We start from the raw sequence: 14,831 nt of genomic DNA, 5'->3' as shown, positions 1-14,831 counted from the left end.
ACGTAGTTCTGGATTGCCGGGCGCATGCGCAGGCGAGGGCGGGAGGCGGGCAGGAGCGCGATGGCGGCGGGCTCCTCGGCGGCGGCGGCGGCGGCGGCGGGGGGCTCCGCGTCGGGCTCGGGCGCCTACGGGCTGGGCTTGGCCAACGAGCGGCTGCGGCTGCTGGAGGAGCTGGAGCGAGAGATCGGCGCCGCCATGCAGAGCGCGGGTGGGCGGGGCCGGGGAAAGGGGCGGGGCTTAGAGGCCTCGGGGGCGGGGCTTCAGCTTCCATTTGGGACGCAGGTGGGCGGGGCTACGGGGAGCAGGCGGGGCCAGGCGGGCCCATGGGCGGAGCTGGGTGCAAAGCCCCCCCTGGCCTGAGGGTGCCACCTGCTTGCCCCGCCCACCACTGACGTCACCCCCTTCTCTCTCCCCCCCCCCCGCAGGCACGGTGATCCTGGAGCTGTCGAAGGAGAAGCCCAACTGGAGCCTGCTGGAGCGCCAGACCTCCCAGTTCATGGGCTCCGTCCAGAAGGTGGAGTCGGAGCTCTCCGCCCAGATCCGCTACCTGACGCAGGTGGGTGGGCGGGGCTGGCACTGGGGGGGGGGCGCCTGTCAGGGAGCCCACCCCCATCCAGCACCCCAGAAGCCGCAGGAACAAGACTAGGAGGCAGAGGCGGCAAGATGTCGAAATGGGCGGTCCAGCCGTCCGCCTACCCGGCTGGGAAAAAGTCCCCCGTTCTTTCTGGAAGGTGCAGATCATGGCCGCCTGCCACATCTGGAGAGGGATGCTCAGAGCTCTGTCACACGCAGGACTTGCTTGAGGCTCCTGGGCTGGCGGCTGCCGTGGCCACCAAGTGGGGTGGCTCTAAAAGGGGAGGAAGCCAATTCATGGGGGCGAGAAAGGCTGTCTGTGGCTGCCGGCCATGCTCTGCTTCCACAGCCAGAGGCAGCAGTGGCTGGGAACTCACCGCAGGAGGGAATTGCTGCTCTTGGGCTCGGATCCTGACCTTGTGGGCCAGTGTGAGAACTTGAGACTGGGCTGGAAGGTCCCCCTTTGCTCTCCTCCAGGGGCGGCGGCGGCTGCAAGACTATTCTGATGATCTAAAACTGACTTGCAAAGCTAAGCCAGACCCCGTGTGGTTTCAGATGGGATGATGGGGGACGGCATTTTAAGATTCCTGCCTTGCAGGGGGCAGGACTAGATGGCCCTTGAGATCCCTTCTCGCTCTACGGTTCTTTGTAAAGGAGACATTGTGCACAGTTTGAGGGAAACAGGTTTGCAGGGGACCAAATGCTCCCTTCAGCCTGAGTTCAGTCACCACAAGGGAATGTCTGTTGGCCTGAGGATGGACTAGATGACCCTCGGGGTCCCTCCCGGTGCTATGATTCTTTTATTGTATTATCTCCATTGTTTTGTCTGACCTTCGCTTGCTCTTCCAACACACACAGTGGAAACGGAAATGGTGTTCACTCTGGACTAAGGCAGAGGCTTTTCAACTGGGCTTCCCAGAAATCTCCACGCAGTCTGGACAGTAGCAAAAAGTGCCTGGCTAATTTTGAATCCTGGCTGCAGCCGGGGCCAGGAAGGCGCCTGGTTGTGCTGCTGCTGCCGCTGCCCCCTGGCGTTCCTTCTCTCTGCGCTCCCCAAAGCGGCCCTTCCTCCCCTGGTCACTGCTAGGGATGCGCAACCTGCCTGTCTCCAGGCACGGCCGTCCTCTGCAAGGCATTCCCACATGGCTGGTGTTGCCAGCTGTCGTGCCACGTTTGCAGACGTCTTTGTAGCGCAGAGTTGCTCTGTCGATGGGCCTGGTGCCAGCTCCCCATGGGGGGGGATTTGAACCCGCGCCTCCCACTTCCTAGTCCGACACTCTGCCCATTACGCCGCAGCGGCAAGGGGGCAGGCCCTTCCTCTGAGCCGCCGGCTGCCCTCTCACCTGGCCTGCTCTCCTCTTCCCTCCAGGTGGCCACAGGGCAGCCCCACGAAGGCTCCAGCTACTCGGCCCGCAAGGACTGCCAGATGGCCCTCAAGAGGATCGACTACGCCCGGGTCAAGCTGGGAGAAGTCTCCCGGACCTGCGAGCAGATGCTGGAGCAGTGAGGCCGAGGGGAGGCCTCTCCTGGGTGGCCCCTCCTGGCCGCCAGCACTCGCCAGGCTGCTCTTTGTGGACAAAGGGCTCTGAGCAGCCTGCCTGCGGAGCAGACTGGAGCAGCCCTGCGGGGCAGAAGAGGAACAGCAACGTCTCAGTCGCCTTTTCCATAGCTTTACTTCCTCCTCTTTGGCTTCTTTCCTGGAACAAACCTGTGATATTTCCACAATTTGTTTTTACAAAACGTTTGTTAATTTTTCGACAGATTCGCGGTATGCACATTTCCATTAAATGAGATCGGCCAGAAGGGCATTCGGTGTGGGCTCAGTTCAGTGTTGGCATCCCGCATGCAGCCTCTGGACTCTCCTCCCTTTGGGAGGTTTGTAAGCAGAGGTTGAGTGGCCGTCTGCCTGGGTTTCTTTCGTTGTGATTCCTGCGTTGCAGAGGGTTGGTTTGGATGACCCTTGGGGTCCCTTCCGACTCTCCAATTCTCTGATTCTCCCCTCCTGTCTTTCAGCCCAGACACTGATCCAACTCCAAAGTTGAAGACTTGGGGAGGGCTTAGAGACCGGAAGACCTGGAGAAAAAATGGGGAGGGAAACCAGATTTTTTTTCTGTTTTTATCCAAAGCTGTTTTTCCCCAGGAAAATTGGGGGGAAGTGTGTGGAATATTCAAACTATACCTCTAGGAGGGCTAGACCCCAAGAATAATGGAGTCATAGCAGAGTTGGGACCCCAAGGATCAACTAGACCAGGAACTTCCCCTGGTTTTTCCAGGCCATCAGCACCACCTCAACGGATGGCTTTGATGGGAGACTTGAGGCAGGAATTGATCCGCCGTCAGGAGAACAGAAAGGTTCACTGAGCAAGCGTAGATAAGTCTGGCTAGGAGTCAGGGCTGGACTCCACCCTAGTCCAGACTGAGCTTTCTTTCAGGAAAGGAGAAGGAAGCCTCCAGCCCTCCTAGGAGGAAAGCGACCATACAAAATGTGCAGGCAACTGGAGGGGTTTATGTGCAATGTAGCAGCCTGGTTGCAGCCCAGGAAGGAAGTCAGAATGGTGATTGACAAGTGAGTCGTTTCTTCCAGGTGTAATTCAGACAAGAGGCTATAGGGAAGACAGGCAACCACTTCGATGTCCAGAGGATCCTTAGAGACTGAACAGGAAGCCCTGCTGTGATGGAGCTGCAGTCCCTCAGAGACGCCACCAGGGGGCTGGAACTTCTCTCTCTGATTGGCTCCCCAGAGAGGCGGGGGCGGAGCCAGCCCTTTGGGCGGGAAGATGAGAGGCGCCTTTTCGGAGGCAGTTTGGAGGCTGGAGCTGAGGCGGGAGGAAGGAATAATAATAATAATAAGCGGGGTCTTCGCTGCGGGATCACATTCATCCGGTGCTTTTCCAGCTGCACTGGCTCCCGGTGGAGTACAGGATCAGGTTTAAGGTGCTGGTTTTAACCTTCAAAGCCCTACACGGCCTAGGACCCTCGTACCTACGGGACCGCCTCTCCTGGTATGCCCCACAGAGGAACTTACGGTCCTCAAATAAAAACATCTTGAAGGTCCCAGGCCACAGAGAGGTTAGGCTGGCCTCAACTAGAGCCGGGGCTTTTTTGGCTGTGGCTCCGATCTGGTGGAACACTCTGTCACAAGAGACCAGGGCCCTGCGGGACTTGACATCTTTCCGCAGGGCCTGCAAGACAGAGCTGTTCCACCAGGCCTTTGGTTAGGGCACAGCCTGACTCCCTCCTTTGGCAATCTTTACAATACTTTAGTTTATGGTTGCCATCAATTTTGATTTTAATTAATTTTGATTTTAATTAATTCTTATGATGTTTTATAATGTTGCACTATTTTAGTGTTGTTAGCCGCCCTGAGCCCGGCTTCGGCTGGGGAGGGCGGGATATAAATAAAATTTATTATTATTATTATTATGATGATGATGACGACTGAGAGGCTGAGTCTGAGGGAGCAGTGGAGCAGTGGCTCTGGTCTGGGGGGAAGATCCTCCCTGAGGAGAATCTCTGGGGCCAGAAGAAGGAGCCTGGCAGCTGAGCGAGGAAGAGGGGCTGGAGGGGAAGAGGGGGGAAAGCCAGGCGGAGTCTCTGGGGGTCTGAGAGGAAGAAGGGGGCCGAGGGATCCCCTGGGTCTGTGCGCCTCAGGAGGGGCATTGCTGAGAGGAGAGAGGGAGGCTGAGGAAAAGCAACCTGGGCTGGTGAAAAGGATTGAACTGCTGCACCTCCATAACTAGGAAAGGAGCAAGAGCAAAGTACCAGAAACTGATCATTTTCCCACCTTGTCTAGAAACCGGAACATCTATTTACCTGAAGTGCAACAGCTCATTTGAGCAAGTGAAGTTTAAGGAAAGCTGTGCCTATGCTGCTGTGTTTAAGCCTGTGACATCCCCATATTTAGTTTAATAAGCTAACTTCTACCTGAAAGAACTCATCTCCCAACCCAATTTTGTTTCACAAACCTCTTCTTTTTGAAAATAAAACTTTTCTCGTTTGATTAATTCTTGCCCGAGACTCCCTGAATCAGTTTCCCTCACACAAGACTGCCTGGGGCAAATGGTAGAGATTCATTTAATTGCCATAACGTTTGCTGGGTGCCCTATATTTCCCAGGGGTAGTTAGTGGGATGAGTCCCCTACAAATGAATTTGGTTAGTGGTGGGATCTGCTCCATCGTTGATGGTTGTGTCATGATCCAAAATAAAACCCACAAGGAGAACAAATGACCACAGTAATTTCTATATTTTGTGAGGAGGAATTTCATGTGAGGAGAAGCGAGAGGAAGCACAAACTGAGGGAAAGACTTCTGGTTTTTCTTTTTAAAAAATATTTTTTCCATTTTTTATTTTCAGTTTAACTATAATCACACATAAAACATCCATTTTGACCTCCCTCCACCCTTCCGTGGTTTCTTATAAAATTGCTTCCAAAACTCTACTCCCACTTTACACCTTTTCCTTAAATTACTCTCTTAATTTTCTTATAAATTAACCTTTTAACCTTGCTTGTATTTAAATTAATCCTGCTGTTGCATTTAGTAGTTTACATTCATTTTTAAGGGAAGCCCCATAATTCCCCTGTTCTTTATGGAAATCTTTTTTCTGGATTCCTCCTCCTTCCCGTTTGGCCTTCATCTGCTCTTCCTTGGCTGGGACCAAACTGAGGGAGAAGCGCCTGAGGGAGGGAAGGGGCGAAACCAACATGGGAACTTTGGGAAATATGGCAGCTCTGGCCTTGGGTCCTGCCCCCCCCCAAGTCATAGGGGCAACTCCTGGGGGCGGCCAAGGGGGCTTCAGCGCCCCCAATAGAATATTCGAGGGGGCCGAGACCCCCCCATCCAATTAGTCTGCCTGCAGCCATTCTGTTATTCTCTTCAAACTGGCGCCCCTGCAGCTGAGCCCCCCGGCGCATGCGCGAAGCGGGATCCGGCGCTCACTCATCCACAGCGCAGGCGCGAACTGCGGCCGCCCCCGGGGAGTCCAGACCCCCCCCCCCCGCGCGCGCCTTCTCCTGGGCAGTTTAGTCCTTTGTTCCTGTGCAACCGCCCTGCCGCCCAGGGGAAAGAAAGGTAGGAAGCGAAACAGAGGGAAAGGGGGCGGGAGAAGCTGAGATTCCTGCTGCCTTGCGGGGGGCGGGACTAGATGACCCCCGGGGGGGGGGAACCCTTCCAGTACTTTAAAGTGCTCCGATCTTGCAGTGCATATGGTACCTGCGTGTGTGCTGTCTTTTCCTTCTCTTTTCGCAACTTCTTTTGATGATGATGATGATAATAATAATAATAATAATAATTTATACCCGGCTCTCCCCAGCCAAGGCCGGGCGGGTTAGAAACAAGGATCAGGGGAGCAGTGGCGTAGCGTGGGTTAACAGCACCCAGGGCAAGGCAAGTAATTTGCGCCCCCTAACCCGTGGATTTGCGCCCCCTAACCCTAACCCCCAGGTGTTGCGCCCGGTCCGGCCGGCCCCCCCTGCACCCCCCACGCTACGCCACTGCAGGGGAGTAATGAAGGATACAAAATCTTCTCCTGAGCTGGGCTTGCCAAGGGTTAAAATGAACTGGGGGCGGATTCCTAGAGAGGACCGGAAAGAAAGGCGCGCGGGGGAGGGAGTTCCTCCCAAGTCGCAGCCCCGCCCTGCACATCCTTTCCTGCAAAGGGGCGTGGCTTTTGTCCCCCCTGCAAGCGGAGCAGGGCTCTCCCCTGGGATCTGGTGAGGCGCCTCTCTTCTTGCAGAAGGTGCATTGGGGAGAAGGGGGTTGCAGAGAAAGATGCATGGTGCTGGGGGTGCTCATCTCATGAAGGGGGACCCCCAAGTCAGGGAGCAGAGGGTCCTCCCTCTTCCTCTCTGCAAAGGCGGAGGAGAGCCGAGCGAGAGGCACCTGGACGGAATTTCAATCCTGGCCTGGAAAAAGGGGATAAGGAAAAGGGTTTCTAGCGAAGGAGAGAGAGAGAGAGAAAATCAAGCAGTTGAGATGTGCTCCTGAGCAAAAGCCCCTCCCTCTCGTGCCCTTCTGCAAGGGGGTGGGGGCTTTGTCTCTCCTGCAGGCGCTGCCTAGGTGGCGCCTCCTGGGATGTGGGGAGTGGGGGGGGGAAATGCAGGGGTGGGTCTTCTCTGCTCATGCCGCAGGGGACCCCCAAGTCAGGGAGCAGAGGGTCCTCCCATCATCTCTCTGCAAAGCCCAGGAGGCGTCACAGGGAGTCTGCAAGTGTATTTTTTCATTTGGACCCACACACTGCTTGCCACTTTCCGGAGGGGTTTTTGGGTTACAGGAAAAAGGGATGGATATGATTATTATCATTATCATCATCATCATTATTATTATCATTAATGCCCGCCCATCTGGCTGGGCCTCCCCAGCCACTCTGGGCAGCTTACAGCAGATATAAAAACATCAAGCATTAAAAGTCTCCCCAGGGCTGCCTTCAGATGTCTTTTAAAAGTTGTGGGGAAAAAATTCTCCTTGACCTCTGAAGGGAGAAGTGATGGATTGTTTAATTTCCATACCTCTTAATATAAAGCTCAGAGTTTGGCCTGTGGTGAAGTCCAATCCTGCTTCCTAGCAAGACCCATCCACACTTGCCCAGGGAACATTTTTCTCCTTCTGATTGTGTTCCAATCTAATAACAGAACAATGTATTTGCTTTGCAGGATTTGCCACCATCTCTAATTAGGACAGACGGCACTTGGCAGAGGACCAAGGGATTCCTTCTGATCTCGTGGAAGCTTCCTAGGAGCCCAGATGGATGAGCAAGACTCAGCTGGCAATGAGAGCAGTGGGGGATTCTGGGAAAGCTCTGTGCAGAAGCTCCTGGGAGAGGAGGACACCCTTCACTCAGATGTGCAGAGCCAGAAGTTCGGGCAGTTCTGCTCCCAGGAGGCCAAAGGACCCCGTGAGGTTTGCCACCGGTTCCTCCACCTTGACTGTCAGTGGCTGAAGCCAGAAAGGCACACGAAAGCTGAGATGCTGGACCTGGTGATCTTGGAGCAGTTCCTGGCTGTCCTTCCAGCGGAGATGGAGAGCTGGGTGAGGGAATGCGGAGCAGAGAGCAGTTCCCAGGCAGTGGCCCTGGCCGAAGGTTTCCTCCTGAGTCAGGCAGAGGAGAGGAAGCAGGTGAGAGAGACTTTCCTCTGGATGCTCCCAAGGGGCTCCAAGGAGGCAGCAGGACCCTAAATCTCATCCTTTTTTTTGTCTCAGCCATTCCTTTTCAAACCCATCTCCACATTCTCTAATTGCTCATCCTTTTCCCTTTTTTAACCATTCTCTACATTCTCTATTCCAAATTCTTGTTTCTCTTTCAGGAAAAGGATCTGTTGGCAGAAACGGGACCAGATTCCTCTGAGGCAGAGAGGACTTCGTTGGACACCAGAGAGAAGCCGCTGGGTAAGGAGGAAGGAATTTCTTCTCATTTGGGTCACATTCTGTAGACTTGGAAATTAACCCATGGGGTACAAATGCAAAAATGCACTCAGTAGGGGAGACTTCTTCTAAGGCCCACCTGGAGCGAGAGATGCACTGCTTCACCTCTGAGAGAAGCATCCTGCACTCCTGGCTCCCTACTCGCCCTTGTCTCTTGCAGGTGGCAGAAGGATGCCAGCAAGACCTCCTCATCCGTCTTTTCGTGGGAGTGAAGAGGAAGCAGTGGCTGTGGAACCAGATCAGGTAACGGGAAGGAGCCTTGTGAAGAAAGAGGCTGAAGGGTGGGGCAGCCATGGTTCCTCTGGAGTCAGAATGAATCTCTCCTCTTGGTCTCTGTCAGAACTGCCTTTAACAAAGACTGACAATGCTACTCAATAAGGTTTCTGTGCTGCGAATAAGGAACAGACACCTCACCTTAACTAGCCTTCTGTATGTTGCTAGTATCTATGAGTAGTTGCTTTTTTATTTGCCTATTTATTGTGAAATGCTGGAATAGGCTCCTAAGGAATTAACGTACCATAAAAAATTGTAGCCAGGATTCATCTAACCAGTCCCATCTGTAGCCCAGGGCTTTCCCCACACTCTCCTCCTTGTGCCCCCAGTGCCATAGGGCCTTGGGAGGGTTTCCTTCCTACACAGAACAATGCATACAATAAAAGACACAATAAAAAATCCCATCAAGACGCTAAAGGAGCATCTGTGCTTAAAATATGCGGCAAGATTATCCCATAAAAGCAACACAGCAATTAACTGGCGGGAAACAAAAGAGCAATGCAATGTGTATAATATTCATGCTGTCTAAGAGGAGGAACTGTTCCTTTTCCTTTTAGGGTCAAGTGTGCTTTGAAGATGTAGCTGTTCGTTTCACGGAGGAGGAGTGGGCGTTGCTGGATCCTGACCAGAGAGCTCTGCATAAGGAAATCATGAAGGAGAATCGTAGGCTCATAGACTCTCTTGGTAAGGCTCCCCATTGGATCACAATATCTGTTTTGAAATGCCGTACATATGTATATATACATATCTATGTGACGCACCTCCCAGGTTTGGATGTGGCTCAGCAATGCCACCTACAGCATCTGGGATTCTAACCCACAGCTCACCTTGAATGGACTGTTTTGTCTGTGAACATTCTTCCTCTAGCTATTTCTTTTTAAACAAGGATTATGCTGATCTGAACTATTCACACATTTCTGAATGTATGCTTCAGGGTGTGGTGGGAAGTTGAAGAAGCCTCTGTCAGGTTTTTTGTTTTTGCTTCTGTCCATTTTAGGCTGACCAAAGAGACAACTGACATTAAAGATGGAGCAGATTTCACGATTGAGTCAAATAACATCCACCCCAGAAAAAAGCCAGGCTTTTCGAATCTCAGGTTCCCATAAAGATGTCTGTGATTGCAAATCCCCAAAGGCAGTGAACCCTGTATTAAGATTTCCCATGTGACTCCCTTCAGTTCTTCCTCTATCAGAAGCGTTAATGAACATTGTTCAGTAACGGGTACTCTTTTGGCCAGGGGTGGTTCTTTGGGTCTCAATGAATGGAGAGCAGACAGACTATTGGGTGTCAGAAGCAAGCTTTATTCAACTGATGGATGAAGCAAGCAAAATAACATCCACATCCCACACTCACTACAAAACAATAACTGCTGTACAATCTAAAGTGAATAGCATACAAAATAACATAGCACACATGGGTTAAAATACCAGAAAGAGGCCACACCAAACAGTTAAAATATCAGAAAGAGGTGGTTGTTGTTATTTTTATACTCTGCCTGTCAGGAGCCAAGCTGCTGTCTTGATAACACAGCACACAAGTGGTAATTAGCTTGAAGATTTATTGCAATACAAACACTGTGAAGGTTTGTGTATGCTCTTTGCAATAAGCACCCTCTGCTCACTCAGAGAGATATTTACAGTTCTTTATTTTACATATGTACAAGCGGCACTGTACAACTTATGCATCCGAATCGTCCAGTTCAGATTCGAGGAGTGGTCTTCACCTGCTTCTCCTCCAACAGAAGAGGCGGGGAAGCCTCATGGGACGTCTCTCATCCCTGTGCTTTAACCCTCTCCTTTCCTGTGCCAAAGGCACAGGCATAGGCTCTCCGTCTGTCCCTGAGCTCCCTGTGCGGTGCTGGGGCTCTGCTTCAGCATAGGAGAGCCTTGAAGCCTCCTGGCTCCCTCCTGCTAAGTAAAGTCCCTCAATGGTTTTTCAAAAGTTTCAACGGAAGACGTCTCAAAAGGACAGTGTCTCCGGAATGATACTACTTTTTTGTAATAGTCTTTATCAGTCGATATTTTTCAACAGAATATGTAAGTAAGATTCACGCTAAGGATCAGCAGAGCACTATTGAGAGACTTGACTTTTGAAACTTTTGAGATGTCTTCTGTTGAAACTTTTGAAAGACTATTGTGAGACTGTCCTTAGACATCTGTTTGGAACACACAGCTTGACAGTCCTCGCTACTACTCTGTTATATATATGAACTTTGATTGGCTTACTCCTATAATTTGAATGATATCATTATTCTATTATATATTTTCTACTATTAGCCTACATGTTGTGTTTGTATTGTGCAGATTCTTCAGTCAGAGCCAAATCTAATGCTGCAGCAGATATATCTATTAGAAGCTACATGAAAAGCAGTAGCACTTCGTAGTCCCCATTTCTTTGCTACTACAGGAACCCCATTTCTTCCTGAAATTAAAGGGACATAATCCATTTCTCTATTTCCTGCAGATGGTGTTAAATTGGAAATGAAGAACAAGGGAAGCCTTGACAAAATCTGCACAGTGGAGAAGCCATATCAATATTTGGAATGTGGAGAGAACTTAAATCAGACCTCCCATTCCACTTCCCATCAAAGAAATCCCTTTGGGATGAAACCCTATCAGTGCCTGGAATGTGGGAAGAGCTTCAGTCACAGGTCCCTTCTCACTTACCATCAAAGAATTCATACAGGGGAGAAACCATATCGGTGCTTGGAATGTGGAAAGCGCTTCAGCCAGAGCTCCAGTCTCAGTTCTCATGAAAGAATTCATACAGGGGAGAAACCATATCAGTGCTTGGAATGTGGAAAATGCTTCAGTCAGAGCTCTGGTCTCAGTTCTCATCAAAAAATCCATACAAGGCAGAAACCCTATCAGTGCTTTGAATGTGGAAAGAGCTTCAGTCAGAATTCCACACTCATCTCACATCAAAGAATTCATACAGGGGAGAAACCATATCAGTGCTTAGAATGTGGAAAGAGCTTCCGGAGGAAGGCCCATCTCTCATCCCACCAGGCAATTCATACGGACGAGAAACCATATCCGTGTATGGAATGTGGGAAGAACTTCAGTCAAAGAGACAAGCTCATGGCTCATCAAAGAATTCATACGGGGCATAGACCATATCGGTGCTTGCAATGTGGGGAGAGCTTCTTTAAGAGTTCTACTCTCATTTCCCATCAAAGTATTCACACAGGTGAGAAACCTTTTCAGTGCTTGGAATGTGGAAAGAGTTTCACTCAGAAGGGAGGTCTCACTTCCCATCAAGTAATTCATACAGCGGAGAAGAAATATTTGTGCTTGGAATGTGGGAAGAGATTCAGTCAGAGGGGCAAGCTCATAGCCCATCAAAGAATTCATACGGGGGAGAAACCATATAAGTGCTTGGAATGTGGGAAGAGCTTTGCCTTGAGGGACATATTCACTTCCCATCAAAGAACTCATACAGGGGAGAAACCGTATCAGTGCATGGAATGTGGGAAGAGATTCAGTAATAGGGCCTACCTCACTTCTCACCACAGAATTCATACAGGGGAGAAACCACATCAGTGCTTAGACTGTGGGAAGAGCTTCACCTGGAAGGAAAGTCTCACTTCCCATAGAGTAATTCATGGAAAAGAGAAACCATATCAATGTGTGGAATGTGGAGAGAGCTTCACTCGTAAGAAAAGTCTCTCCTGCCATCAAAGAATTCATACAGGGGAGAAACCATATCAGTGCTTGCAATGCGGGAAGAGATTCAGTGACAGTTCCCATCTCTCTTCCCATCGAAGAACTCATACAGGGGAGAAACCACATCAGTGTGCGGAATGTGGAAAGAGATTTAGTGAGAGGGACAAGCTCACTATCCATCAAAGACTTCATACGGGGGAGAAACCCTATCAGTGCTTGGAATGTGGAAAGAGATTCAATCAGAGGGCCCATGTCACTTCCCACCAAAGAATTCATACAGGGGAGAAACCATATAAGTGCTTGGAATGTGGAAAGAGCTTCAGTCAGAGTTCTGCTCTCACATCCCACCAAAGAATTCATACAGGGGAGAAACCATATAAATGCTTGCAATGTGGAAAGAGCTTCAGTCAGAGTTCTGCTCTCACCACCCATCAAAGAGTACATTCAGGGAAGAAACTATAGCTATGCTTGGAGTGTGGAAATAACTTAGGAGGGCCAAGCTAGCTTCCAATCAGATGGATGACAACATATTGGCTATCAAACAGACGGAATCTTATTCCCTGCGGGAATAGATTTGGAAGATGTCTTCTCTTTCCTCACTATTCCATGGACAAGAAAATCAACCCACAAGGGAAGAAACGGCTAGAGTGGGTTTACTCACATGATCTTTATATCCTGCATGGGAGTCCTGTCAATGTTTTATATGGACAGATCAGATTGTTACATAAAAGGAGGGGAAGTGTGATTGACTACATCATAGTGTCACCATCTCTTTTCCACTCAGTGAATTCTTTTGAGGTGCTCAAGAGAGCAGAAAGCAACCATTTCCCATTATTAGTTAAAATCTACCCCCTGTTAGAATCTCTCTCTCTCCCCCCCCCCCCCAGCCAACAGATATTTCCGGAGAGCTTGTGGGTGCAAAAAAGCTGAAATGGTCATTGAGACTTAAGTGACAGCATCCTAAAGACCCTGGTCTCTGAATATCGGATGTGTCTATGCAAATTCCTTGAAAGAAACTCGTCCAACCCGCTGGAGATTTACCAACAAATAACAGCAGAAATCAAACCCTTCTTGATCAACACCAAAGAACCTAAAAATTATCTTGTAGAACAGTGATACTGGTTTGACACAAGAGTGCAGAAATGCAAGGAAAAGGCTGCCTGGATCTATTAGAGCACCGGGGTTCTTTCAAAATACTCTTAACTTTTGGGACACTCAATAAAGACAGGATAGCATATAAGAACATTTTAAAAAAGCAAAGCATAGGCTTGGGAAGACAGCTGTGGCAAGACTTGGCTCAAGAAGCAGCTGACTGGAGGGAGGACAAATTTTGGGAATTGGTGTCCTGTGGAATGAAATATGTGAAATTAACACATGATACCATCATCCCAGCCTGGAAAGGGTTGAATACTACAGCAAGCTTTTTAGTGATCATTCAAGGCTCCCAAATAAGGCCGGTATGAACACCAACCCGTCAAATTTACTTAAATGGTGAGAGGTGTCCCCAAATGACACAAAACATCTCACTGAAGGCTTAAAACCAAACAAAACCCCAGGAAGACACGATGCCTCCAGAGCTCATCAAGACTCACTGGGAATGGTGGTTACCTATTTTGGCCAGGCTATTTACACAGATAGATAACACAGCCCAAATTCCTCCCAGCTGGAAGATGAACATAATTGTTCCAATTTTCAAGAAAGGAGACAGATCTTTGCCACATAATTACCACCCCATCAGCCCGTCCCCATCCCATGGGACAGATAATGGGAACCATGGGGCAGGGTCCAGGATGCTCAGCTTACTGCCACCAGACCTCCCCTTTCATAATGTAACCGTGATGTATTAGTGATGTAGTTTGGGGGGGATGTAACATGGGGATTGTAAGTTTGGGGGCTTTTTTGTTTAGGGCTTCCATCTTGTTCCACCTGGTGGCAGGTGGGAGTCCTGTCGCGACAGTCTTCAATAAAGACCAAGCCGACTGGCTGCTGTTTTGCTCTGGTATTCCTGGCTGGTGTCCTTGTTTTTTGTCCAAGATAGCCCTCCAATTTCTCCATTAACATGGTATATACCGTATTTTTTTGCTCCATAAGACACTTTTTTCTTCCTAAAAAGTAAGGGGAACTGTCTGTGCGTCTTATGGAGTGAATACATGGTCCCTGGAGCCGAATTGCCCAGGGGCAAAAAGCAGATCTTTTCTTTATTTTGAAAGAGGGAAGTGGGTGTTGAAACAAAGCAGCTGATCGTTTGCCGGATCGGGGAGAGAGATAAGGGAGGCTAGAGATAAAGGAGGCTGCCTGGGAGGGGGAGGTAAAGACAGCAAACTTGCAAAGGGGGGAAACAGGAAGACTAAAGCTATAAGGAGAGAAATTAGAAGAAAAGGAGGAGCAAAAAACTGCTCCAGCTAAGGAAAAGACATTAAGGCAAAGAAGAGGGAAGGGAGTGTTGAAAGGAAGCAGCTGATCGGTGGGATCGGAAGAGAGATTAGGGAAGCTAGTGGAGGCTGCCTGGGAGGGGGGAGGTAAAAGCCCATGGATCCTCAGGATTTTTGCATTGGGTCACCACAACAGCCACAACCCCCGAAAAACCTGTTAAAACCTATAGTTTGTTCAGCAGCCTCAGCCTTTCTAGCTGGAGTCCATGGGCCCATCAGTCAATCACTCCGGGGGGGGGGGAGGTTGCAAGGCATGGAGCTGGTCTTCCTGGACTCCCAGCTGTGGTAAGAGTTTGCTGCTAGGCTGCTGGTCCTTGCCCAGTGAAGAAATGAACCTTGGAATGAAAAGGCAGCTCAGCACATTGGCCAAGAAGCTCCCCAAATAAACGGGGGTGGGGTGGGGCAGGGGGGTTGACGCATGAGGCTCCTGCTGGGCTTCTGCTTTGGAGAGGGAAAGAAGGGTTACATG

General features: G+C 50.1%; 2 protein-coding genes across 4 annotated transcripts in view; both read left to right on the top strand.

Moving 5' to 3' along the window:
- Nucleotides 1–13,932, top strand: part of LOC310692010 (uncharacterized protein) — a 155,165-nt gene extending 141,233 nt beyond the window's left edge. The window contains exons 1-6 of one of the 3 annotated variants that reach the window (XM_083472362.1): nucleotides 5,557–5,643; nucleotides 7,224–7,686; nucleotides 7,875–7,956; nucleotides 8,153–8,235; nucleotides 8,823–8,949; nucleotides 10,729–13,932. In XM_083472362.1, coding sequence (XP_083328488.1) covers nucleotides 7,315–7,686; nucleotides 7,875–7,956; nucleotides 8,153–8,235; nucleotides 8,823–8,949; nucleotides 10,729–12,392 — 2,328 coding nt within the window. In that variant the 5' untranslated portion in view covers nucleotides 5,557–5,643; nucleotides 7,224–7,314 and the 3' untranslated portion in view covers nucleotides 12,393–13,932. Of the gene's footprint in view, nucleotides 1–5,556; nucleotides 5,644–6,288; nucleotides 6,311–7,223; nucleotides 7,687–7,874; nucleotides 7,957–8,152; nucleotides 8,236–8,822; nucleotides 8,950–10,728 lie in introns of those variants that run through there. The other 2 variants (XM_083472364.1, XM_083472363.1) reach the window with 2 other exon arrangements.
- MED11 (mediator complex subunit 11) lies at nucleotides 31–2,381 on the top strand. The gene is made up of 3 exons (XM_083472242.1): nucleotides 31–208; nucleotides 426–556; nucleotides 1,943–2,381. The coding sequence occupies exons 1-3, from the start codon at nucleotides 61–63 to the stop codon at nucleotides 2,078–2,080; spliced, it is 417 nt and encodes a 138-aa protein (XP_083328368.1). The 5' UTR covers nucleotides 31–60; the 3' UTR covers nucleotides 2,081–2,381.
- Nucleotides 13,933–14,831: the final 899 nt, after the last annotated feature.

Source organism: Podarcis liolepis (genome assembly GCF_965112155.1).
Source record: "Podarcis liolepis genome assembly, chromosome: 13".
NCBI classification, from domain to species: Eukaryota; Metazoa; Chordata; class Lepidosauria; order Squamata; family Lacertidae; genus Podarcis; species Podarcis liolepis.
This window is presented reverse-complemented; position numbering and strand designations above follow the sequence as displayed.

Bases quoted from the DNA above. Each gene is read 5' to 3' on its own strand.
- MED11 (XM_083472242.1), top strand. From the start codon at position 61: ATGGCGGCGGGCTCCTCGGCGGCGGCGGCGGCGGCGGCGGGGGGCTCC. The intron at 209-425 runs GTGGGCGGGGCC...CCCCCCCCGCAG, and splicing joins CGCCGCCATGCAGAGCGCGG to GCACGGTGATCCTGGAGCTG. The intron at 557-1,942 runs GTGGGTGGGCGG...TCTTCCCTCCAG, and splicing joins AGATCCGCTACCTGACGCAG to GTGGCCACAGGGCAGCCCCA.